This window comes from Gymnodraco acuticeps, unplaced genomic scaffold (assembly GCF_902827175.1).
Source record: "Gymnodraco acuticeps unplaced genomic scaffold, fGymAcu1.1, whole genome shotgun sequence".
Classification (NCBI taxonomy): Eukaryota; Metazoa; Chordata; class Actinopteri; order Perciformes; family Bathydraconidae; genus Gymnodraco; species Gymnodraco acuticeps.
This window is the reverse complement of record NW_022990692.1, coordinates 788,009-812,823: the sequence shown is the minus strand read 5'-3', so window position 1 is coordinate 812,823 and position 24,815 is coordinate 788,009. Positions and strand designations below refer to the sequence as shown.

The following is a 24,815-nucleotide window of genomic DNA, read 5'->3' as shown; positions in this document are numbered from 1 at the left end:
TTAGATATGAGTTTTGCATTATCAAAACTCATATCTAATCAATTTGTTCCTTCTATTAGCTTACATTTCAATTACAGTCTTTTGGAATGTGTGAAATCATAAAATGGCATTCTGTTATTTGTTTATTGGGTTACAGTTTTAACATTTTTAAATGTAATGTTATTCACTGACACACAACTCAAACCGCTAGAATATACCGCCTTCTAGTGGGCAGTTGATGCAACTGCATTATTTAAAGTGTTTATAGAGAGTTAGTCTTTTTCTCTCACCTTTTCTTGAGCATAGAAAAGGGAAACCATTCATCTATCTATTACTAGAGAAAAATGTGTATCATGTGTGTTACGTTCCGTCCTGGTGCAGGGGTACAGAGGGAAGTAATCAAATATAAAAATAACCGGCAGAGAGAAAAAAGAGAGAGGAAACTGATTTCTGAAGCCACAAGATGTTGTTTGAATGAATCAGAAAGTAAAGAGGGCACACCAGACAATATGCATAGTAAACTAATGTGTGTGTGTGTGTGTGTGTGTGTGTGTGTGTGTGTGTGTGTGTGTGTGTGTGTGTGTGTGTGTGTGTGTGTGTATATGTGTGTGTGTGTGTGTATATGTGTGTGTGTGTGTGTATATGTGTGTGTGTGAAAACAGTAAGCAAAGTTTCAACAGGAGACAGAAATACAGCAACAACAACAGTGTTTGATGATTACATTAAAAAGAAAGTTACTTTACATGACCTCTAACTGAATCTTATTAATGAATGATGTTTAAACTGATTTTGAATTATGTGGTTATGAAATTGGGAATGTATGTACAATATCAAATCTAAAGTTAATGTGAGTAAAGTTCCTGAAAAGGGAATAATTGAATTAAGCTTGAAGTTCAGACAACAAAGTCAAGCTTATGAATACAAATGATCAGCGTATTGATTAAGATTTCTATACGATATCAATAGAGATGTGATACTTGGTGATGCATTCATTTCTTGTCCTTAGAGTCAGATTGATCTTAAGCCTTTTAAACACTCCGTCTTTAGCTTGCTTTCTGACTTCTTCCTGTGACGTGTTTCCTGATGACTGTCAAATGAGCTCCACCTCTTTTTGTATTTGTTCCTCCACTGCTTAGCCTTGTAGCATCTCATTGGTGTAGTAGCTTCCTTTGTTTGCCTTTACCATCTCATCTATTGTGTTGAGTAGCTCCTTCACCTGGAACTGGTTGCTCCTGTATTCATCCTGCTGGTTGTTCTCCCAGTATCTATTATCTATGACGTGGCAGCGGCCTCCGCACTTCTTCACAAGATCCCTCGCAAGCTGGTTCTGCTGGACAAACTGCTTAATTGTCTGTCCTTTATCGAGCTGGTCACCATGAGTGAAGAGAACTGTTGCGTATTTGAAGACTTCTTCAAAAAAGTATTGACTTATTTTTGTGATGACAGCCTGTTCTTGCTCTGTGAATCGACGCACTTTAAATACAATGAGAAAAGCATTGGGCCCAGGAGCGCACTCTATGATACACCTTATTATCTCCGACTTCAGCTTCTCCTCTGATGTATATGTGTCGAAGAAACCAGGAGTGTCGACCAGAGTGATGCTTCTTCCATGGACATATCTGGTTTCTGCTTGACATGTACTTGTTCCTGATTTGGTAGAACTGATTGCTTTGAACACTTTTTCTCCAAATATGGTGTTAGCCACGCCGCTTTTCCCAACTCCAGTTTTCCCCAAGATAACAATTCTGTTTGACTCTGAAAGAGAATCATTTCCATTAATAATACTCTATACTTGTCTTTTGGTTGTTTTTGTTAGAAAAAAACGAGGCAAAGAAATCCATAAAAACTCAAATAATTGAACTTACTGTAAATTGTCAAAAGCAAATCAAAAGTGGAGCGACTGCTAGTTGCAGCTTGTTGCTATGAGTTAACACAAATCTGGACATGGCTTCATGTGTGCTTTTATCTGATCAAACCACATTCCTCTGTTAGCATTCAGATGTGGGCCATGATAAAATGCTGTCTGTACACGAAGGGAACATGCTGTGGATAGTTTTGATTTTCATAAAATGGCATTCTGTTATTTGTTCCTTGACTTCAATTGTTAACTGTAGATGTAGTCTTCTTTACTGACATACAAACCCACCAAAGGTTTTTACCCAAATCCTTAGAATAAACTGACGATGAGCTAATCCCCCCTAATTCTAATGTAAATCTAGATAACTTTATTCCACCTATTCAGATGTGTCCACAGACAAGAAAGGAATTACAGACAAAACGTCCCATCATGGCACAGATCAGGTTACCTGTGTTCTAGTCAGAGTAGAGATAGTCAAATGTACTTTAAAAATATTTGCTTTGTGGATGACTGTTTGCTTTTTAGACTGATTAAACCACATAGTAGTCACTGCAGACGACTTTTCTGTTTCTGTATGTATGAATAAATGACAATGAATACATATTTCTTTCAACTATTATTTAGCTTTTTTTTCTGAGAATTAATCAGAATGGATACTGATCCAATTAACAAAGTCCATTTACTCAAGTACTGCACTGAAGCACACATTTGAACTTGAGTTGAGTATTTTCATTCACACTTCATACATCTACACTACTACATTTCAGAGGAATATAATATTCTACTTTATACTCTACCACATAGTTACTTCACAAAACATAGGATAAAATCACAATACATTGCAACACCTTTTAAAGATTAATCCGCCCTACATTTACAGCTCTGCAATAACACCAGATATCAAAACATTTGAAAAAATCAATTCTAGAGGTGGTTGTAAGCCATGTTTGGGATGCAGAGATTGGTGGAATCTGGTTGTTTTTTATTCCTTTTAAAATCCTTGTTTAACTTTTACCAAGCCTCCGAAAGGGAGGAATCTTTGGCCTAATTCCAATAAACAGGGCTTTTAAAAAAATACAATAAAAAAATAAATGCATGAATGACAGTTTCCTGATCAGCAGGTCTGCTTTTTAGGGTGGCGACTGCATGTTGTTTGGAAAGAACGGATTGTGTAGACTTTTATTTTGAAAGGTTTATTAGTGGAATCAGGCCTCTATGTAACCCTAACCCAGTTTGTATGAACATGACATTAAAATAATTGGCCAACAGTACGGTAATCCTCCCATCCTGCATTTGCGTATTTTGACTGACATAATTTGTGCGCAGTGAAAACCATAGTCAGTGCAGCTACAATAAGTGGTTCCCTCTCAAATACGACTACGTTCACAGCTTTCAACACTCCTAATATGATTAAATTCAACATATCATCAATAGAATATGTAGTCTTTTAATATTTCGTGAGAAGAGGGAGGATGGCAGCTGCACCCTTTCATATCTTTTAAAGCTGGAGTGGTTTGTCTCAGAGTGATATAACAGGTTTAATGGAATTGTATCTGTTTTTACTGGCAGCATCCAACAGCATCGTACATGTACGTACATGTTAAGGTTGTTCAGGTCGTTTTCTCGTCAACAGTATCACAATAATACAATTCCAGTTGCTACTTTTGAGACACTCAGGAATTCAGATTAATATAAAGAGACTAAAGCGAGAGTGAGTTAGTCTCTTCAATGATGATGTAGATTTCAAAGAAAGGTGTACAAATGAACAGCTACATAATAAAAGGCACAATAATTTACAGTGCGTTATATTGGCAATGGTTTTTCACAATTTTCGGACAACAAAGAAACCTTATGCCACATATTTGCAACTCATCTTTTGGTTTGGTTTGTTCACCTACATTTTTAACAGTACATTTATATTGTTTTATGAATAAATACATTTAAAAGCAACCTATCAGCTGTTTGATTCTTACATAATACATGAAAAACCATCCTGGTCTCACCAGAATGCGTGACTCCACCACGACTCCTTAACACCGCAGTACGTGGTGGAGTCACGCACTTTGCTACATTTATGTGTCGGCACCACGCAAACAACCCCAACGTAAAGTGAATGAGGCTCCTTTGTCGTGGTGCACACACGCATTTCTACAACGTCCCGCAGTGAGCTTTTATTCTATGAAACGTTTTTAAAATCTACTTTATAGCTTGTAGTAACTCACGGGAGGCTTCTTTTATTTTATTTGTATTCATAATTTTTTTTTAAATTCGTCAGAATGTAAATATTACATTAGTTAAGAGTTTTTGTTCTCAAAAAACAGTGCATTGTATGTAATACAACTGTGATTTTTATTAAATTAGTTACTACTCATCAACTCAAAAACACCAGCAACAACAACAGTGTTCGATGATTACATAAAAATAAAGTTAGACCTCGAACTGAATCTTATTAATTAGTGTGAATGCTGTTTACAGCTTTCCACTATAGTTCTTTGAATCTTTATTCTTTCCACTTATTTCAGCCAATACTTTGGCTCTCCATAACTTCAGCTTATTTTCAGCTACAGAAACCATTCAAATAGTAAACTATTCAGCCTGTTCAGGAATCAATGGGAAACCTTCAACTTAAAAAAAATATTTTATACTTTTTGAAATATTCAGGTTTTTAAACTCTTTTTTTAACATGGAAGTCATTACAATGCATTTGAGCTGTAACAATTAACACAGACAGACAGACAGACAGACAGACAGACAGACAGACAGACAGACAGACAGACAGACACACACACACACACTGTGGGTGTTTCTCAATCGCGAGTACGCTTGCTTGGTAGCACATGTCTGCCGAGCATCTTGCTTCAGAAGCGAGGCAAGAATACTTCCTGCCATTCGGAAAACAAAGAGTGGAACAGGCTAGCAAGTGTGCAGGTGTGCGTCATATGAGAGGCCCCACCTGACATCTTCCACCACAGATTTGGGGAAATTGGTCCGTGCGCAAAGCATTGTGGGGATTTTAAGACCGTGGAGTCTACTCATCCCTCGATATGTCTTCAAACGGAGTACGCCGGGCTCGGTAGATTTCCAAGTATGCTGGAGATTGGAACAGTACTTTGGCGGCACTCGATGACGTAGTATGCTTGAAATAGTGGCTCTGGAGCAGCTTTACTCGCGATTGAGAAACACCCTCTCTCTCTCTCTCTCTCTCTCTCTCTCTCTCTCTCTCTCTCACACACAGACACACACCGATGATGATGAATGATCAAGAGAAGAGAGAGAGGGCGATCAAGATAATTGAGAGAGGGCGATCAAGAGAAGAGAGAGAGGGTGATAGAAGAGTGAGAGGGTGATCAAGAGAAGAGAGAGAGGGCGATCAAGAGAAGAGAGTGATACAAGAGTGAGAGGGTGATCAAGAGAAGAGAGAGGGCGATCAAGAGAAGAGAGAGAGGGCGATCAAGATAATTGAGAGAGGGTGATAGAAGAGTGAGAGGGTGATCAAGAGAAGAGAGAGAGGGCGATCAAGAGAAGAGAGAGAGGGTGATACAAGAGTGAGAGGGTGATCAAGAGAAGAGAGAGGGCGATCAAGAGAAGAGAGAGATGGCGATCAAGAGAAGAGTGAGAGGGTGATCAAGAGAAGAGAGAGAGGGCGATAAAAGATTGAGAGGGTGATCAAGAGAAGAGAGAGGGCGAGCAAGAGAAGAAAGAGAGAAGAGAGAGGGCAATCAAGAGAAGAGAGAGAGGGCGATAAAAGATTGAGAGGGTGATCAAGAGAAGAGAGAGGGTGATCAAGAGAAGAGAGAGGGTGATCAAGAGAAGAGAGAGAGTAATGTAACCTCCTAATGTAATGTATAACTCCTATGAACATTTTCAAAAAGTGCTCAAACTTCACATGTGTGCTAACAGTCCAGCCGTGAAGACATCGACAGTTTTGAGATTTCTTCAAATGCCGTTGCCATGGCAACACAATGCTCACCATGAAACACGGTGTTCTCATAACTTCAGTGAAAATGCTCGAAATGGCCCAAAACTTCACAGGTTTGGTAACGATGCAGCCATCAACACATCTAAGCGTATTATGGGGTGCTAAAAGCAGCTACCACATCTGAGTTTCTTCCCGTTAAATGGGTATGACACATTAATAGGTTTTTAAATATTAAGAAGCCCTGAGACACAGTTTTGTGAAAAAACACCCCACTGCCCCCTGTACAGGGGGCTCTAGGGCTTAACACATAATCATTATTAAAGGTTACAGATTGATTTTGTATTTCACAACCGTAACGTTTGTGGACTCACAACAGACACATCAAAAAACAGTATGGATGACATATTCTAAAAGTCATGACCATTGCCCAAACAACAACTTGTATATTTAAGATAAGTTAAACTGAGTAAGGAAAATACACATTCCATGTATTTGACATTTTCTAAAAATTGTTTGTTTGTTTTTTTAACTCAGTATTTAAAAAAGAAAGCCAAAAATGTAAAGCAAAGACGCAAGGACCATCACAAGGTAAGATCTCAAATAGACAAATTAATTTAACCTCAAGTTACTAAATCTTATAGCTTAAAAAATGATTGAAATAAATGTACATGTGTGACAAACCTGGACATGTCATCGCCAATTGCTTAACATTGAAGCGCAAAGAATAGTCGCAAAATCTGCCCCAGCCAAAAGGCATTGGCTTGATTACAGACGAGTCAGTCACAATAACTAACCTTGACTCTGAGATTGACCCATGTTTCAAGCCTTTTGTCTTTGACAGGAGGGTCCCAGTCTGTGATTGTTGCTTCTGCGTTGCCGTTTTCCAACCAGTCAGCCTGTGACTACGGCTCAATATTCCATGGCATTGAGATGGGTTTTATCCAGTGGCCACTCGTCATTAGGGGCACAGCCCCACCTAGTGTCATCAGAAAGTAATGCAAATAATAATTCAAAAATATGCATAAACAATATATGTAAAATATATTTTAAGATCATCTCAAGAAACGTCATCTCATAATTCAGAGAGCTGATTGGCTATAAGTATGTGTGCTGCGAAAATAGTAGTTGTGAAGAGGAGACTGTGCAGCGTATAGTGATTAAAATCAGTAAAACGGAAAGAAAATGAATGAAGTAGATCATCTACTTCAGGTTTGGTAAGTTCATTTTATGTCATATATTTTGTTGATCTTTTTTGTTTTGCCTATAGGCTATTGCTCTGCTGCTGGATCGATTGATATTGTGACCTCGGTGGTGAGTGTCTGTGTTTTCCTTATATCCCCCCCTTAAAGTGGACCTATCATGCTATATTTTAATAATATAGTGTAGGACCATATCTATATAAGGCATATTTATACTTTTTTTTTTCAAAATACCAAACAGATCATGCATTTTAGCCATGCCTCATTTCGCTCAATTTGCACTTTTTTACCCCTGTTTTTGCAAGGGCTGATTCTGTGAGAACAGCACCACCTACAGGCCTGGCATATGTACTACAGCGTCTCCAACGCTTTCGAACGGCAATGGCCGTGGCTGTCTCCTCCTGATTGGTGGAGTTGGCCCAATAGCCGTAGCATCACTGTCCTGACGTCAGGAAAGTGTTAAAATCTGGATCAGTTTTTATCAGATCCGTTGCAGCCCCTTTTTTAGAGATTTGGGTATGGAGGAAAATAGAGAGGGTTGTGTTTTCTGACACTTGGTGAGTTCCCTGGAACACCGGGGACACATATTCATGTATAAAAGAGGTACAAAAGTGAATTTTGCATGATAGGTCCCCTTTAAGGGAGGGGGTGTTACGGCTGCCGCCTTCTATCTGCCCATTAACCTTTCTGTAAGTGTTTGCCGCTGTGTGTCGCTGTGTGATGCCGGCTTCCTGTCCCTCCCCCGGTAGGCAACACCGAAGATCTGGATTGGAGCATGCCGGGCCCGACTCTCCAATCCCCACACACACCTTCCAGGGAAAACTACAAGAATGTGTGCACCTCAGTTAGTCGGGAGAGGTCTGAATCTGTGGCAGACGTCTCTCGGTACTCTCTCAGTACATTCATGTGATAGCCCGTTAACAGTGGTTAACTCAGTTGTTTGTGTATGTGTTCTTGTAACTCTGTTTATCTTGTAATACAACGTTAACTGTGGTTCACTTGTACCCAGGCTGTGTTTAGGTGACTGTCTATTTTTGTTAGCCTTGTTCTTTTTATCCCACTTTAGAAGTGAGGTTTTCTTTAGGTTATTTTGTTGTTAGTTATTTTGTTGTTTGTTTAAACTGGTGCCTTTGTGGCCTTTTGGTTTGATTGTGGCTGTCTTGTTGCCAACTTTATTGAGCACTCTCAATAAACAACTTCCAATTTACCAATTCCAACTGGTTATATGTTATTTTCCACTTTCCACGAGCCGGGATGTAACATGGACCCAAACTTGTGAAAACATTATTATAATATTAATATTATTTATAGAATAAGTAACCTTAACTTACCACTCATGCTTGGAAAAAAGGTAAATCAGCAGACTCTGATCTGGAGGTTGTTGTGAGTGCGTATCGTTTCTTCTGCCTTTCGCTTTGTTTGACACCTGTTTGACTTGTTTCTTAGCGACACACTAATGGCATGAGCATATCACACAGTGGACATTTTAATTCAAGTGTCCACATTTGTAATAAGCACCAGCTTTGTTGCATGTCAACAAGCTACAGAAGCATGTTCCTTATTTTTAACATTTCACATCTCCACTGTTTTTTATTTTTACCTTTATGGGGCTTCAGTTTGGATTTCTAGACCAATTGTTTAAATTATTGTTGTTTGTGTACTTTTCAGCACTGCACATGCAACTCCTTTCTTCCAGGAAGGAGTGAGGATGATTTAAAATAAAACATTGATAAGACATGGTAGACATCCTGCTGCTGGATTTACATCCATTTTGGAATTTAAACTTGTCAGTTGGTTAAATATTTTCTAACTAATCCTGATCCTTATTGACCAACACACTCTCACTCCATTAATGTCCAGGAGCGACGCTTGGTCAGGGTCCCGAGGCGTGCAGTTGGGACGGTCCTCTCCTTCAGCTTCATAAAGGGACGCAAATAGCTGATTGAAAACTGATTGCAATGTATTCCCATCTGCGGCGGGATTTGACGCTCATGGAAGCTCGGCATTAGTTTATGTCGGCAGCATTTAAAGGCAATGTGAGCATCCATTCCCATTGGATAACGGAGAATTGTACACCCGGAAGTAAGTATTCCCCTTACTGTCGATTGATTTGACAGTGATATCTGCACTACTCGTCAACTAAAAAACATTGATTGGTTTAAATTGTGTGCAATGCTTTTGTATGTTTCCCCTTCGATTCGGAGAAACAAATATTTTTTCGGAGTTTAGGTTTGGCAGAAGACACTACACTACCCAGAATCCCCAGCTATCATTTAGGACTACACCATGTGCTCTGTTTGACAAACCCCGTGATTAGTTCTCAAGCTCTGTGATTGAATTCAGTGAAGGTGATTGTCAAGTGCAAACAATCAGGCGAGATATTAGATAGTTGGTGCTTGAGAAGACAACAAATGTATCTGCAGATCCCTATAAAGCATATTCATTACTCGTTATTCTCTAATTGTTCATCAAAAACTGTATATAATGGCTATTTTGCACATCCCTTTCAAGATTTCAAGATTTTCAAAGGTTTATTGAAATATCATATACACAACTACGGTGTAGTTATGCAATGATGACAAACTTGGGTCATAGGTTCCTCAACAAGAGATCTATCAATATGTGTATACCTCCACGACGAAGGTACGTTTTAACCGTTTGTTTTTTAGTTCTAATTGAAACAAAAGAAACTCCAGAAACGGGTCGTTTTTTGTTTTTCAATTTTGCCCCAAAACGGAAAAACGGCAATTCAGCTCGTTTTTTCGTTTTTCTGTTCTTACTGTTAAAACAAGTATACCACTCAATGTTTCGTATCCATAGGTGGGTGGGTCTCCAGTGCCTCCTTGCTTCTGATTGGCTAGTTTGCCTTATGCTTGCGCTGTACTCTTCAAAATAAAGGTTCTAACTCTTTGCCTTTACACAGTGCAAAAATGACAAGCTTCTGCTATCTTTGATGAGCCATTATTTTTGGCCATACGTTTTTCATAAGACTGATGAAGTTGTAATCAGTTGTAGTTACAAGTAACTATCCCAAATACTATGAAATACTTTTACTGTGTACTTCTTGATACTCTCCTGTCAAAGTCCCCTCCATGGTGCCTGTCTTGCTGCTATATGTGACGAGCAATACAAATACTTTCAAGTTCGAAGACTGATCATGTTGGACTCAGTAGTTAGACTACTAGCGTAAAGACTATAAAATACTTTTATTTTGTATTTTCAGAGATTACTTTCTGTGGTGGTTGTACTCTCCAGCCACCTCCCCTGTGTGTGTTTTCCCTGTCCCTGTCTGTGTGGGCGTGGTGGCTGGCATTCCTGGCTCCCGGCTCCCGGCTCAACCTCCACCTGCCTGCTGCAATCGTTGTTTAACCCCAGTGGTAAAACTCTCAGCCTTCTCAGCCTTCTCAGCCTTCTTAGCATTATTAGCTATTTCCTCTAAACCTGAATGTTCTTCTTACCTGTTCTTCTTGTGCTCCAGGATCACTCTCCAGCCGGATTATTCTCCACGCTCCTCCACCTCAACAGCCGCCACCAGCCGGATTATTCTCCACGCTCCTCCACCTCAACAGCCGCCACCAGCCGGATTATTCTCCACGCTCCTCCACCTCAAAATAAACCTTTTTTCAACACTCTGCCGTGTCCTGCGTTTGGGTCCTCTCGGATAACCGTAACAACTTTCCAAAAATTGAAAGTTATCTTGGTCCCGCTCCCCACGTGAAAAACAGGGTACGTTTAGTGCTGCTAATGTAATGAAAATGGCTAGTAGTGTTTTATTTAAATGGATATTTAGATAGTCAACTAAGAAACATAAAGTACTTGAAACGTACATTTTGGTAACAATTTTGAATATGATCATTTTCTTGAGCTTTAAACTACTGGGGTCAAAATTACCACCAAGGATAGAGGGTGTTAAGCAAATGTGAAGATAAAGGAGGGTTAAGAATGCGCCGGTGAAGATGGCCGCATCGTTTTACGGCTCCTCTCCAATTTTGCCCCTTTTCGTATTTTGTGTGTATTTATTTTACTTTTGCCGTTTTACTTTTAACATGGTTTGCAATACGCAAGCTGACCGCACCTACTCTGCCATACAATATAGCAGAGAGGAACTTCTTTACATTGGAAACTTCGTGGACAATAAAAACCCTCCGACAGACAATGGAGATTCGCCATGGCTACCTGAGAGACGCAAGAAGAAGAAGAAGAAGACAACGCGAGGGTGCCGGGCCGGGCTGCTGGTCAAACTGAGGAAACGGGAGAACCGACCCCCTCTTCCAAGTATTCTTCTAGCTAATGTTCAATCCATTGAAAATAAGCTAGATGAACTCAGAAGTCGGATTGCTTTTCAACGGGACATTAAAAACTGTAACGTGTTAATTCTCACTGAGACTTGGCTCAACCCTGCCATACCAGACTCCGCCATTGCTCCTGATGGATTTACTATTATTCGCCAGGACCGGACTGCTAACTCGGGGAAAAGTAAGGGAGGCGGTGTGTGTGTGTAATGACTAATAACAACTGGTGCACAGATGTGAAGATTATCTCTTCGGACTGTTCGGCTAACTTAGAGCACCTTATGATCACATGCCGGGCTTTTTACCTGCTGAGGGAATTCACATCTGTTGTGATAACAGCAGTGTATATCCCCCAGCAGTCGCTCGCCGACAACAACACGGCACTCGATCAGCTGTTTGGGATTATTGATAAGACCGAGACTTCACGACCAGATGCGGCGTTCGTTGTGTTTCAACACCGCCAATATGAAGAAGGTCTTGCCAAAATATTACCAACACATCAGCTGCCCGACGCGTGGGGGAAACATACTGGACCATGTTTATTCCCCTTTTCAACATGGTTATAAGGCTCTCCCACGCCCTCCCTTCGGCAAATCAGACCACTTATCACTGCTGCTGCTGCCTGCTTACAAGCAGAAACTTAAAAGGAACAGACCGGTAACAAGGACAGTACAGCGATGAAGCGAGGAGTCAGATTCAGCACTGCAGGATTGCTTTGCATCTACGGATTGGAGTGTGTTTGAGGACAATAATATCAACACACACACGGACACTGTCATCTGCTACATTGGGAAATGCATCGATAACGTGGTACTGAAGGTTACTGTACGACCATTCCCAAATCAAAAGCCATGGATAAACGGCGAGGTGCGCGGCAAGCTGAAAGCGCGCACTATCGCGCACAGAGCTGGAGATTTGGAGGAGTACAGGAAATCTAGGTATGATCTCCGGAGAGCAATCTGCAATGCAAAGAGACAGTATAAAGAGAAGGTTGAATCTGACTTCAAAGGCAGTAACACCAGGAACATGTGCGCGGGACTAAGAACAATGACAGACTACAAAGGAGCAGCGGGGGGTGCTGCGGGAGTGTCTGCATGTGCATCTCTCCCAGATGAGCTGAATAGTTTTTTTGCACGCTTTGAGAGCAGCCGGCCTGTGGAGGTAGAGAGGGACCAGGAGCTAGAGCCCTGCCCTTTTGTTTTAAACAGGGCAGATGTGTGTAAATCCTTTAAAAGGGTTAACCCACACAAGGCTCCTGGACCTGATGGCATCCCTGGCCGTGCTCTCAGGGTGTGTGCAGTTCAGCTGGCAGAGGTGTTCACAGACATCTTCAACAGGTCCCTGCTGCAGTCTGTAGTCCTCTCTTGTCTTAAACACTCCACTATCGTTCCTGTCCCCAAAAAGACAATAATCACCTGCCCCAACGACTACCGCCCAGTAGCACTCACCTCCATCATAATAAAGTGCTTTGAGCGGTAAGCGAATGCTCTGGTTTTCGGACAAAATTAACATGGGATCAGTCCGGTCACTGGACGTACTTCGTCTCACTGGAATATTAACGGTCATAGTGAATATAAAATCGTCCCCATGTATCCGGCCAATGACGGGAGAGTTTTGAAAGAGACAAAACACTATTCCATACATTTAAAAACACTTAAACAATGTTTACCCAGGCACCTTCCCTGGCTTTTAAAGTGCAGAAATGCGCCCTGGAGGTATTAGACTATTTACAAAATGTGGCACTCTGTTTATTTCACACTTCCAGGAGAGACAACGGGGAAATTCCCTCTTTGTGCCGCTCACAGACCCCCAAAGGACGGCTTAGAGACCTCCAGCACGAGTCCCTAACAGTGGCACTCTGTTTATTTCACACTTCCAGGAGAGAGTCCGGCAAAAGTCTGTCTATTTGCCGGCCTATAGACCCCCAAAGTACGGCCTAGAAACCTCCAGGAGGTGTCCCTGAAATGGGCACTCTGTTTATTTCAGACCTCCAGGACAGAGACCGGGAAAATCACCTCTCTTTGCCCGCTCACAGACCCCCAAAGAACAGCCTAGAGACCTCCAGCATGTCCCCATAACAGTGACACCTCCATAACTTTGCACACCGTGAGTCCCCGGGCCCCCATTACATTACATTACATTACATTGCATTTAGCTGACGCTTTTATCCAAAGCGACTTACAATAAGTGCGTTCGACCAACAAAATACAAACTTGAAGAAAACAGAATCATATAAGTACATCAGGCTTCATAGAGCAAAAACATTTCAAGTGCTATCAACTGGCTTTAGATAAGCCAGCCCTTTATTAGTATATAAGTGCTTTGTTAATAGTTCTATCGCTCGAAGTGGAGTCGAAAGAGATGAGTTTTCAGTCTGCGCCGGAAGGTGTGTAAGCTATCTGCTGTCCTGATGTCAATGGGGAGCTCATTCCACCATTTAGGAGCCAGGACAGCAAACCCACGTGTTTTTGCTGATGGGAACTTGGGTCCCCTTCGCAGCGAGGGTGCAGCGAGCCGTTTGGTTGATGCAGAGCAGAGTGCACGTGCTGGGGTGTACGGTTTAACCATGTCCTGGATGTAGGAAGGGCCAAATCCATTCGCAGCATGGTACGCAAGTACCATTGTCTTGAAGTGGATTCTAGCAGTTATCGGAAGCCAGTTAAGGCAGCGTAGGAGCGGCGTGGTGTGGGAGAATTTAGGAAGGTTGAAGACCAGACGTGCCGCTGCATTCTGGATGAGCTGCAGAGGTCGGATGGCACATGCAGGTAGACCAGCCAGGAGGGAGTTACAGTAGTCTAGGCGTGAGATGACGAGAGCCTGGACCAGAACCTGCGTCGCTTTCTGGGTCAGCTGGGGACGCATCCTCCTGATGTTGTAAAGCGTGTATCTGCAGCAGCGGGTTGTAGCAGCTATGTTTGCAGTGAAGGACAGGTTGTTATCTAGGGTCACACCCAGATTCCTTGCAGTCTGAGTCGGGGAAACAACAGAGGTGCCAATGTTGATTGTTAGGTCAAGAGTGGGACAATCTTTTCCCGGAAGGAAGAGCAGTTCAGTCTTGTCAAGGTTGAGCTTGAGGTGATGGTCAGACATCTACAGTTAAGCACTCCCCCACGGACTAAACCCAGGTATTCACACCCACCAGAACTTCGTGCCCCTGGTTACCCTAAAGGGGGGTGGATTTTGTGGTGCTTTTATGTCCGCCCCTCAGCATCCAAATTTGGCCTTCTTATTGGCACCACCACCCCTTCTGTGGAGGGTATTCTCATGCCCCTGGTTGACTTAATGCTGCCTGCCCCTCAGCATCCAAATTCGGCCTTCTTATTGGCACCACCACCCCCCTTCTGGGCTGGAGGTTCAAACACTTTAACTTTTTTTCACCCTCCTCTGGCTTACACCTCCTCCGCCAACACTTGAGCGCTCATCACAGGGTTCAGCACCAAGGACAGTGCCTCCCCGGTGCTGATGGAACGTGGCACTTTATCTGCCCCTAGGAACCTTCAAGGTTATATCTAATATTTATTTATTTACAACCATGTACAACAATGTACAACTATTTACAACAATTTACAACAATTTAAAACTATTTACAACAATTTAAAACAATTTACAACAATTTATAACAATATTTTAACAAAAAGAGAACAGAAACAGTATACACGGTATACATATTCACAATTTTTAGCGGGGTTCCGGGGACCATATTAGGGTTCTAATTCGTACGGTGCACCAGGGCAAACGAGTCCACGGCCCCTGCCCCATCCTCAGGAGTGTCAACCGGCCCCGGTCCCGACTTCATTGGCCTCTTTCCCTCCCGCTTCCGCTGCTGCTGCTGCCGCTCCAATGACCCATCAGGTTGCTCATGCTCTGAAGAAGAGGTATCATTGGGGTCTTGTCTGCTGCTCTCAGCCCCGGAGCCCTCTTCGGAGGTCTCCCCATCTGACAGCGGTAGACATCCTTCTGATGCTGATGCAGCTGCTGCCGCAACCGATGACGCCCTGAACATGGAGCAGATTTGCAATGCCTCCTTTATTCCAGGTGCATTCGCGTAGAACCGGTCAGCCGTGGTTACGTTGTGACACATAAACCTGGCGAGAATCGACCGGCTTGCTGGATCTTGGTGATGCTTGATATTGTCAGCCAGGGCAGTGCGCAGGATTGTGAAGGTGACGGCTGTTACCAGCCCAGCATCAGCCCTTACCCTCTTCAAGTGAGCGTTCAGGTTCTTGGAGGCAAAATTCCCCGTTGTGAAAAGGAATAATTCATTCTGAGGACCCAGCAATGCCTCTTTAATCCCCATCCACCGCATGACCCAGCTAAACTCCTCTACTGTAAGCGCCAGCTGTGCTTCGCCAAATGTCTTGGCCGTCTTGTGATCCTGCACATGGATGATGTAGCCCTCAGCAGTTCCCCTTTTGGCCGCCTCTAAGACCTCAGTGTTGGTCATGTTTGCGTACACGCCCGGCCGGACCCGGACGGAGGCTCCAATGGAGGGTGAGATAGCCATAGAAAAGGTACTGGGTGATTGAGGTCGGCTTGCTGGCCATCAGGGCGAGAAGCTCCACCTGGCTCGGCAGACGATCCAGTTTGTTCCTCTTCACCTTAAACTGGTGGAGAGTGACTGCCTTATTCAAGTTTTTCGTGTTGGCTTTCACCTCTCTCATTATGTGGGTCATATCAGACTGGGTGAGCCTGCACCCCCGGGGCTTTGACTCAGACATGTACCCCATGAAGTGGTTCACATTCTTCAGGAAATACTCTGATGTTGTGACTGCCCGGTCCCCCTTTGCAATGTACTTGCTCCAGCCACGGATCATCTTCATGTTTCTTAGGAACAGCCAGTCTGACAGGCGGTTAACACCATGGGCCTGTGAAGTTCTTTATCCGGCTGACCTTCGACATAACGTTGTTTTTATGTTTTGCTGTCGGAGCGACACCCAAACAATGATCCCAGTATGTCTGAAGGTACGCCTCCATGCTTTTAGGCAACGTGATTTCACGCATGGTATTCCCCCGTCCATACCCAGTGGACCAGTAATTTGAGGGAGAGGGCAAGTCCTTAGCCAGCTTAGCTTTCAGCTTATTGTAGACAGACGCACGGCCAGGGTCTTCCGGCATACAGGGTTCTCGCTACTGGAGGCTACCAGGACTGCCTGACAGCCTTGACCGGGCTCCTGAGAGGGGTGTTGCTGCATGAGGCTACTGGGGACTGCCTGACAGCCTTGACCGGGCTCTCGAGAGGGGTGATGCTGCATGAGGCTACGGGGGACCGCCTGACAGCCTTGACCGGGCTCTCGAGAGGGGTGATGCTGCATGAGGCTACTGGGGACTGCCTGACAGCCTTGACCGGGCTCTCGAGAGGGGTGATGCTGCATGAGGCTACGGGGGACTGCCTGACAGCCTTGACCGGGCTCTCGAGAGGGGTGATGCTGCATGAGGCTACTGGGGACTGCCTGACAGCCTTGACCGGGCTCCCGAGAGGGGTGTTGCTGCATGAGGCTACTGGGGACTGCCTGACAGCCTTGACCGGGCTCTCGAAAGGGGTGATGCTGCATGAGGCTACGGGGGACTGCCTGACAGCCTTGACCGGGCTCTCGAGAGGGGTGATGCTGCATGAGGCTACGGGGGACTGCCTGACAGCCTTGACCGGGCTCTCGAGAGGGGTGATGCTGCATGAGGCTACACTGTAAAAAAAAAACTCGTTAAAAAACGGTCAAAGTACTGGCAGCAGCGGCTGCCAAACAAAAACCCTTAAATTAAAGTAAAATACTTTAACTGAAATAAAGTGAATAAGCCATTAAGTTACGGGAAATGTCCTTAAAGAATTTACAGGAAAACACTGTAATTTTACAGATGTATCCTCTCTTTTTACAGTCAATAACCTTTAATAAAAGTACAGCACTAATACTTCTACGGGCAAATACTCTAATTTTACAGATTTATCCTCTCCTTTTACAGTCAATAACCTTTAATAAAAGTACAGCACTAAAACTTCTACGGGCAAAAAACCCATAAAAAAAAGGTCAAATGACTGGCAGCAGCGGCTGCCAAACAAAAACCATAAAATTAAAGTAAAAATACTTTAACTGAAATAAAGTGCAAAAGCAATTAGTATACAGAAATTGTCCTTAAAGATTTTAGAGGAAACTTTTCAAAATCCATTGTCTTAAAATGTTACATTCAAATACCTTAAATAAAGTTCTGATGAGAAAAACAGTTTTTAAATTTTTTTTTAATTAGATTTGTCAAACACTAAAATAAATACAGAACCTAAAGTTCTACAGCTAGAATACTGTTGTTTTACAGCTTTCTAACATTTTCCAATCAAACAGGTTCAACAAAATGTTCTGTAGGAAACAATTACTCCTAAAAAAAAACTTAAAATATAAAAATATTTGTAGAATTATAGTACAACTAATGAATACAGCATTTCATATTTAAACATCATACTTATAAACAGTAGAAACAAAAAGTAAGTTGAATTTGTTAAGATTACTTTGAAACATTCTCAACTGAAAATAACAGAAATTGCAAAATGGCGACATGTTCACATTGTCAATGTGAAGGAGCAGTGAGCAGGATTTAGTACGTCTAACATTGTAGGTTCCAACCAATGGATAACTTGTTCACTCACCCTCCTATCCCAAGTTTGTAGGATAATGAATATTGGCTGCAAAAAACTTGAGGCCCAATCATGTTTCCTCTGTCCATTCTGTGCTACTGTAGACGTGGCAGTGCAACCTAGAGGACAAACAGATCAGCATCAGAAACGGGTTTATAGACAGGTAGGTTCACACGTACGAGGAATTTGACTAGGTGTCGTACATACAAATTAACAAATTTAAAAAAGTACACAAATAGCGAACAATATTAAGAACACTGTAATAAAAATATAGTAAGATAGAAATAAAATAAAGCAGTAATTTACATCGAAATAGAATGCAATAAATTATAGAATATAAAATATGTGCAGTAAGCAATATTTAAACATTGCATTATTTACCATCCTGTGATCTCCATTATGTAATGCATAGAGTCTGCGTTGTGGCTGAGGTAAAGTGTCAGTGGGGGGGGGGGCGGGCCTTGTTGAGGTGGCGAGAGGTTTTGGTCCTGATGGAGAGAGGTTCTGGTCCTGATGGAGAGAGGTGTTGGTCCTGATGGAGAGAGGTTCTGGTCCTGATGGAGAGAGGTACTGGTCCTGATGGAGAGAGATTTTGGTCCTGTTGGAGAGAGGTTCTGGTCCTGATGGAGAGAGGTGTTGGTCCTGATGGAGAGAGGTTCTGGTCCTGATGGAGAGATGTGTTGGTCCTGATGGAGAGAGGTTCTGGTCCTGATGGAGAGAGGTTCTGGTCCTGATGGAGAGAGGTTCTAGTCCTGATGGAGAGAGGTTCTGGTCCTGATGGAGAGAGGTTCTGGTCCTGATGGAGAGAGGTTCTGGTCCTGATGGAGAGAGGTGTTGGTCCTGATGGAGAGAGGTGTTGGTCCTGATGGAGAGAGGTTCTGGTCCTGATGGATTGTGTTGAAGGCAGAGCTGAAGTCCACAAACAGGATCCTGGCGTAGGTTCCTGCTGTGTCCAGGTGCTGGAGGAGGAAGTGAAGTGATAATTATTAGTAAACCATAATGATGGATGTTATTATCAGCAGCTGCCAATAGATCCCCTAAATCTTGTATGATGGACCTTTGAAGCACAAGCGCACACACGCATTATTGTGGGAACAATCAAACGCACCCTCCCAGGCACTACGTGTTAGCGAAGTACAACTGGGATTTCGAAGAGGAAGATATGCTTCGTCAATTCTTAATAAAAAATAAAAACCAACAAATTGAGCACTTGAGTTTTCATTAGCAGCGTCTAGCTACAGCTGTGGAGCTTCGGTCAATACCACTAACAGTCTATTTCCTTAAAATGGTACATATCGCTGAATCTATATTTTCATCTTCAGGTGATTAAATCTGCATAATGTCCCTGTACAATAAAATTCGAGCATTTTGTAATCCAGTGAGGAAATTCAAGACCAGTAAATATTGATTGATTAAACAACACTAAATAAAATGTTAGTGTTTTCTTCAAACTCAGACAACACTGGGTTCGATGCATCAATTCATGGTACACAGACCAAGGGAGGGCTTGGGTTACCACCGGGTCGGATGGTCCCACCTCCGCACCAACACGGGGCTGGTGATGGCAACATTGGGTCCGATGCATCAATTCATGGTGCCCCGACCATGAGAGGGTTTGGGGTGCCCTGGAACCAGGCACCACCCCAGCAGGAAAGAGTGATAGAACCGGGGTAAAGCAAAGAAAGTGTCCGACAATAGTGACTTGTGAGGCGGCCAGAGAGTCTGTCATCTCTCGGTCCTATCCTCCGGGCAACACTGTGGTAAAAACTGGGTTAAAATGCCCAAAAAGTAAAAAAATAATTCATCCATGGAAATATGGGTCAAAATAAAATAAAAGTACCCAGAAATAGTGTCTCATGACCCCGCAAGAGAGTCGTCGAGGCAACGCGGTGGCCGAAACTGGGTAAAAATGGCTAAAAAGTAAAAAAAATAATATATTTCATCCATGGAAATATGGGTCAAAATGAAAAAAAGTACCCGGAAATAGTGCCTCATGACCCCGCAAGAGTCCCCTGTTGACTCTCCTGGCATTCCTCCATTGGCAAAATAATCAGAGTGAACTTTTTTGAGAACCAGGAAAATGAGAAAATTCTATCCCAAAATAGTGTCTCATGAGAGTCTGTCATCTCTCGGTCCAATCCTCCAGGGTCACAGGGTGTGGGGTCCGAGCCATCTCCAGTCCGTGTTTACATTGAGAAAATGTATCCCAAAATAGTGTATCATAATCTCCTGCCAACTCCCCTTGCATTCCTCTAGAGCCACAAAGTCAAACTTAAAGTATTTGGAGAACCAGGCTGGGGGGTCAAAAGGCACAAAATAAGGCTGAGCCAGAGTGCATGGTGAGCGGACACGTTACCCTCCGTGATTGTCAACAGCCGTTTTTTTTTCGAGTGCACCCAAAAACTGGGTTTCCGATTTCGTGCAGACGGTAGTTTGAAAAGTATGGATGAATTTTTTTTTACGGATTATCGGAAATTAAGCCCCGGACACTTTTCCACATCTCCGTTGCACCTTACAACGGAAAAGGGGGAAAAACGGCCCGAAGCGCCAAACAGTTGAGCCACTAACCCGTTGGCACTCAAACTTCATTTTTGATTATTTTAAGATATAATTAACCGTTTTCTTCACTTTCATTTGCTTTCCACGGGTGGGGGCGCATGGCAGGCCGCCTGTGAGCACCCAAATTCGGCCTGGATCATCCAGGATTTGTGGGCTAAGCTCCATAAACTGACTAAATCACCCAGAAAGGTCACCTTTCTAGCCCAAAAATATATAATACAAATACATTTAAATAGTAAAAGGTACAATTGTGCTCTGCATTACCCGGAATTTGATTTCCATAGCCCCATGATAGTGATTAAAAATCATTTTCATGGGAAAAAGTGTTAAAACGCCTGATTAAAGCATATGCAGGACCCCAGTGAGCTCCAGACTATGTGCATTGTGTTAAGGAACCATATTAATGATAGAATAAATGCATTTAAACGCAAAAGTAATGATTTAAAATCATTTTAGGGGGACAATTGTGGAGAGGAGAACTATCTGTTCATCTGGTTTAAATGTGGTGGTGATAGTGGCATTAACTAGTACCCAGTACCGGGAGAGAACCAGGCTACAGCACATGTCTTTTCAACCCAGGAATAAGTGTCTGAATCATGGGTACATTGGTGTTTAAAGTCCTGGGAAATGTTTTAATTCAGGATGTTTTAAGTATGGCTTCCCTTCTAGCACACACCCAGGGGGGAACAGATGACACATGTACCCAGGAATAAGTGTCTGAAACATGGGTACAGTAGTGTTTAAAGTCCTGGGAAATGTTTTAATTCAGGAGGTTTTAAGTGTGGCTTCCCTTCTATCACACACCCAGGGGGGAACAGATGACACATGTACCCATAAATAAGTGTCTGAAACATGGGTACAGTAGTGTTTAAAGTCCTGGGTAATGTTTTAATTCAGGAGGTTTTAAGTGTGGCTTCCCTTCCAGCACACACCCAGGGGGGGAACAGATGACACATGTACCCAGGAATAAGTGTCTGAAACATGGGTACAGTAGTGTTTAAAGTCCTGGGAAATGTTTTAATTCAGGAGGTTTTAAGTGTGGCTTCCCTTCCAGCACACACCCAGGGGGGAACAGATGACACATGTACCCAGGAATAAGTGTCTGAAACATGGGTACAGTAGTGTTTAAAGTCCTGGGAAATGTTTTAATTCAGGAGGTTTTAAGTGTGGCTTCCCTTCCAGCACACACCCAGGGGGGAACAGATGACACATGTACCCAGGAATAAGTGTCTGAAACATGGGTACAGTAGTGTTTAAAGTCCTGGGAAATGTTTTAATTCAGGAGGTTTTAAGTGTGGCTTCCCTTCCAGCACACACCCAGGGGGGAACAGATGACACATGTACCCAGGAATAAGTGTCTGAAACATGGGTCCAGTAGTGTTTAAAGTCCGGGGAAAAGTTGTTTGAATAATACCTCCAGGGCGCATAACTGCACTTTACAAGCCAGAAATAATGTTTAAATGGTCGGGGAAAGTATTTTTAAATGTCTGGAAGAGAGTTTTAGCCAGTCATTTTGCACGATATAATTTAACATTGACGCCAGGAGAAAAAGAGAGAGAGAGAGCGCAAAATGACTGGCTAAACCCCAGGAATAAGTGTTATACACACGGCATCTATTGCACGTCTGTCCGTCCTAGGAGAGGGATCCCTCCTCTGTTGCTCTCCCTGAGGTTTCTCCCATTTTTCCCTTTAAACTGTGGGTTTTCTTCGGAAGTTTTTCCTTGTACGATGTGAGGGTCTAAGGACAGAGGGTGTCATATTGTCATACTGATATTTTGTACAAACTGTAAAGACCACTGAGACAAATATAACATTTGTGATATTGGGCTATATAAATAAACATTGATTGATTGATTGATTGAAAGGCGGGGAAAAGTTGTTTAAAATAGTCTGATACCTCCAGGGTGCATCACCAAAACTGTACAAGCCAGGGAAGGTGCCTGAATCCCGGATACTTTAGGTCTGTCACTTAGGGTAACCGCACCACTAATATACATCTCCCGAGAACGGACGTCCATTATTCGTAAGGCCTCTAAAGAGGGTTAGTCAAATCATTCATCACCTCCTCCCTCCCTGACTCTCTGGACCCCCTGCAGTTTGCCTACAGAGCAAACACGTCCACAGACTACGCCATAGCCCTCACCATCCACACTGCCCTCTCACACTTGGACCCGAAGAACAGGAACACATATGTGAGAATGCTGTTTATTGACTACAGTTCAGCATTCAACACCATTGTGCCCTCCAAGCTGGTCATCAAGCTCAGAGAGCTCGGGCTCAACAGCGCCCTCTATGACTGGATCCTGAACTTCCTGACAGGCAGACCCCAGGCAGTGCGGGTGGGAAACATCACATCCTCCACCCTGATTTTCAACACCGGTGCCCCTCAAGGCTGCGTGCTCAGCCCTCTCCTCTACTCCCTGTTCACTCACGACTGCGTGGCCACACACAGCTCCAACACCATCGTGAAGTTTGCTGATGACACGACCGTCATCGGCCAGATCACAGACGACGACGAGACGGCGTACAGAGAGGAGGACGAAAACCTGACATCTTGGTGCCAGGATAACAACCTCCATCTCAACATCAGCAAAACAAAGGAGCTGATTGTGGATTACAGGAAACAGCAGGGAGAGGGACACGCCCCCATCGCCATCAATGGGACTACGGTGGAGAGAGTCAGCAGCTTCAGGTTCCTTGGGGTCCACATCACTGAGGACCTGACATGGACTCTTCACACCACCACCATCACCAAGAAAGCTCGATAGAGGCTCTTCTTCCTCCGCAGGCTGAGGAGGTTCAAAATGGATTCCAGGATACTCTGCAACTTCTACAGATGCACCATAGAGAGTATCCTGACTGGCTGCATCACGGCCTGGTACGGCAGCTGCACCGATCTCAATCGTAAGGCTTTACAGAGGGTGGTGAAAACTGCACAGCACATCACCAGGACGGAGCTGCCATCCATGGAGGACCTTTACTCCCAGCGGCTCAGGAAGAAATCCCTAGGGATTATCAAAGACCCCCATCACCCCAGCCACAAACTGTTCCTTCTGTTGCCGTCTGGCAGACGGTACCGCAGCATCCTGGCAAAAACAAAAAGATTCGGAGACAGTTTCTTCCCGCGGGCAGTGAGACTGTTAAACAATTGAACTACTGAACCAATTTCACAATATTCATCTGCTACTTAGTCATATATATATATATATATATATATACTATCTAATATATATCATTCCAATAACTTGTATATAGACTCGTACTGAACTATTCCACTTACTCACTTTATTTTAGAACTATTTTTCTTATTGTATTACTTTTACTATCTGTATTATTATGTTGCATTGTTGGAGAAGCCTGTGACATAAGATTTTCAACGACATAACTACTCTGTAGCTATGTTAGTTTGACAATAAAGAACCTTGAACCTTGAACATTATATACATAGCTGTTTTTTGTTTTACAATATCCTAAAGTCTATTTTTAACACACTATTGAGTTGGCTTTTTCATTACATTTAAAATATAAATTGTACCTAAAATAATACGGAGTGAGCAGGGTATACATATTCACTCCATATGCAATCAGGATATTTTTAGTTCGAAAGATATTTGTCCAAATTGACTACAAAATAGTACAAATGCAAAACATAAAAAAAGAAAATGTTTGGTGAGTGAAGTCCAAAGCCGTATTATAGATTATTTGATTGTGTAATTACAAGGTGAGAGAAAAATAAATCCACATTGTCCTATTCAAATTGTATTTTTCAATTTGTTAGTACAATCTTTCTCAGAAAAACCTTTTCTAAATTAAAGTAAATTATTTAAAAAGGTTGAATAGTTGAAATTGAACGTAAACGTTGTCAAACACCACTCCTGAAATTGACTTTGGTTGAAGTTTATTATAATATTGATATTATATAAAGATCTATATATAACATTGATTAAGACTTACGGGTCCCTTTTAAAATATATATATATTTTGTATAATGTTGTGGTGCCTTATTTTCAATTTGAAAACACATGGAATTTTATTAATACAGCAGATGAAAAGATTTGCAATTCTTCATGGGTGTCATTGGCTCTCTAGATAAAGGCAGTATCTGTTTGCTAACCTCAGATATTGATTTATTTAAATAAGTGACCTTTGAATACATATTGCAAACAGAGCCTTAAAAAGGTGCAGGAAAAGGACTTCAAATATTACTTAAAGACTGGACTTTTTAATTCAGTCAAGAGAAGAGAAAAGAGAAGAAAGGAAAGAAAATTGTTATAAGGGGTTATTAATGGCAGACATAATATGGCTAGGGAGGCTGTGGCTGATCGTGCGTTGATCTTCGGATCAGGGGGGACTGGTTAAATCCCCACTGCAGTCAGCATGTCGTTGTGTC

The 24,815-nt window shown here is 42.6% G+C and overlaps 1 protein-coding gene across 1 annotated transcript; it reads right to left on the bottom strand.

Moving 5' to 3' along the window:
• Positions 1 to 343: 343 nt before the first annotated feature.
• LOC117555538 (GTPase IMAP family member 7-like) lies at positions 344 to 6,647 on the bottom strand. The gene is made up of 2 exons (XM_034230429.1): positions 6,551 to 6,647; positions 344 to 1,734 (listed from the first exon to the last, which is right to left on the bottom strand). The coding sequence occupies exons 1-2, from the start codon at positions 6,570 to 6,572 to the stop codon at positions 1,112 to 1,114; spliced, it is 645 nt and encodes a 214-aa protein (XP_034086320.1). The 5' UTR covers positions 6,573 to 6,647; the 3' UTR covers positions 344 to 1,111.
• Positions 6,648 to 24,815: the final 18,168 nt, after the last annotated feature.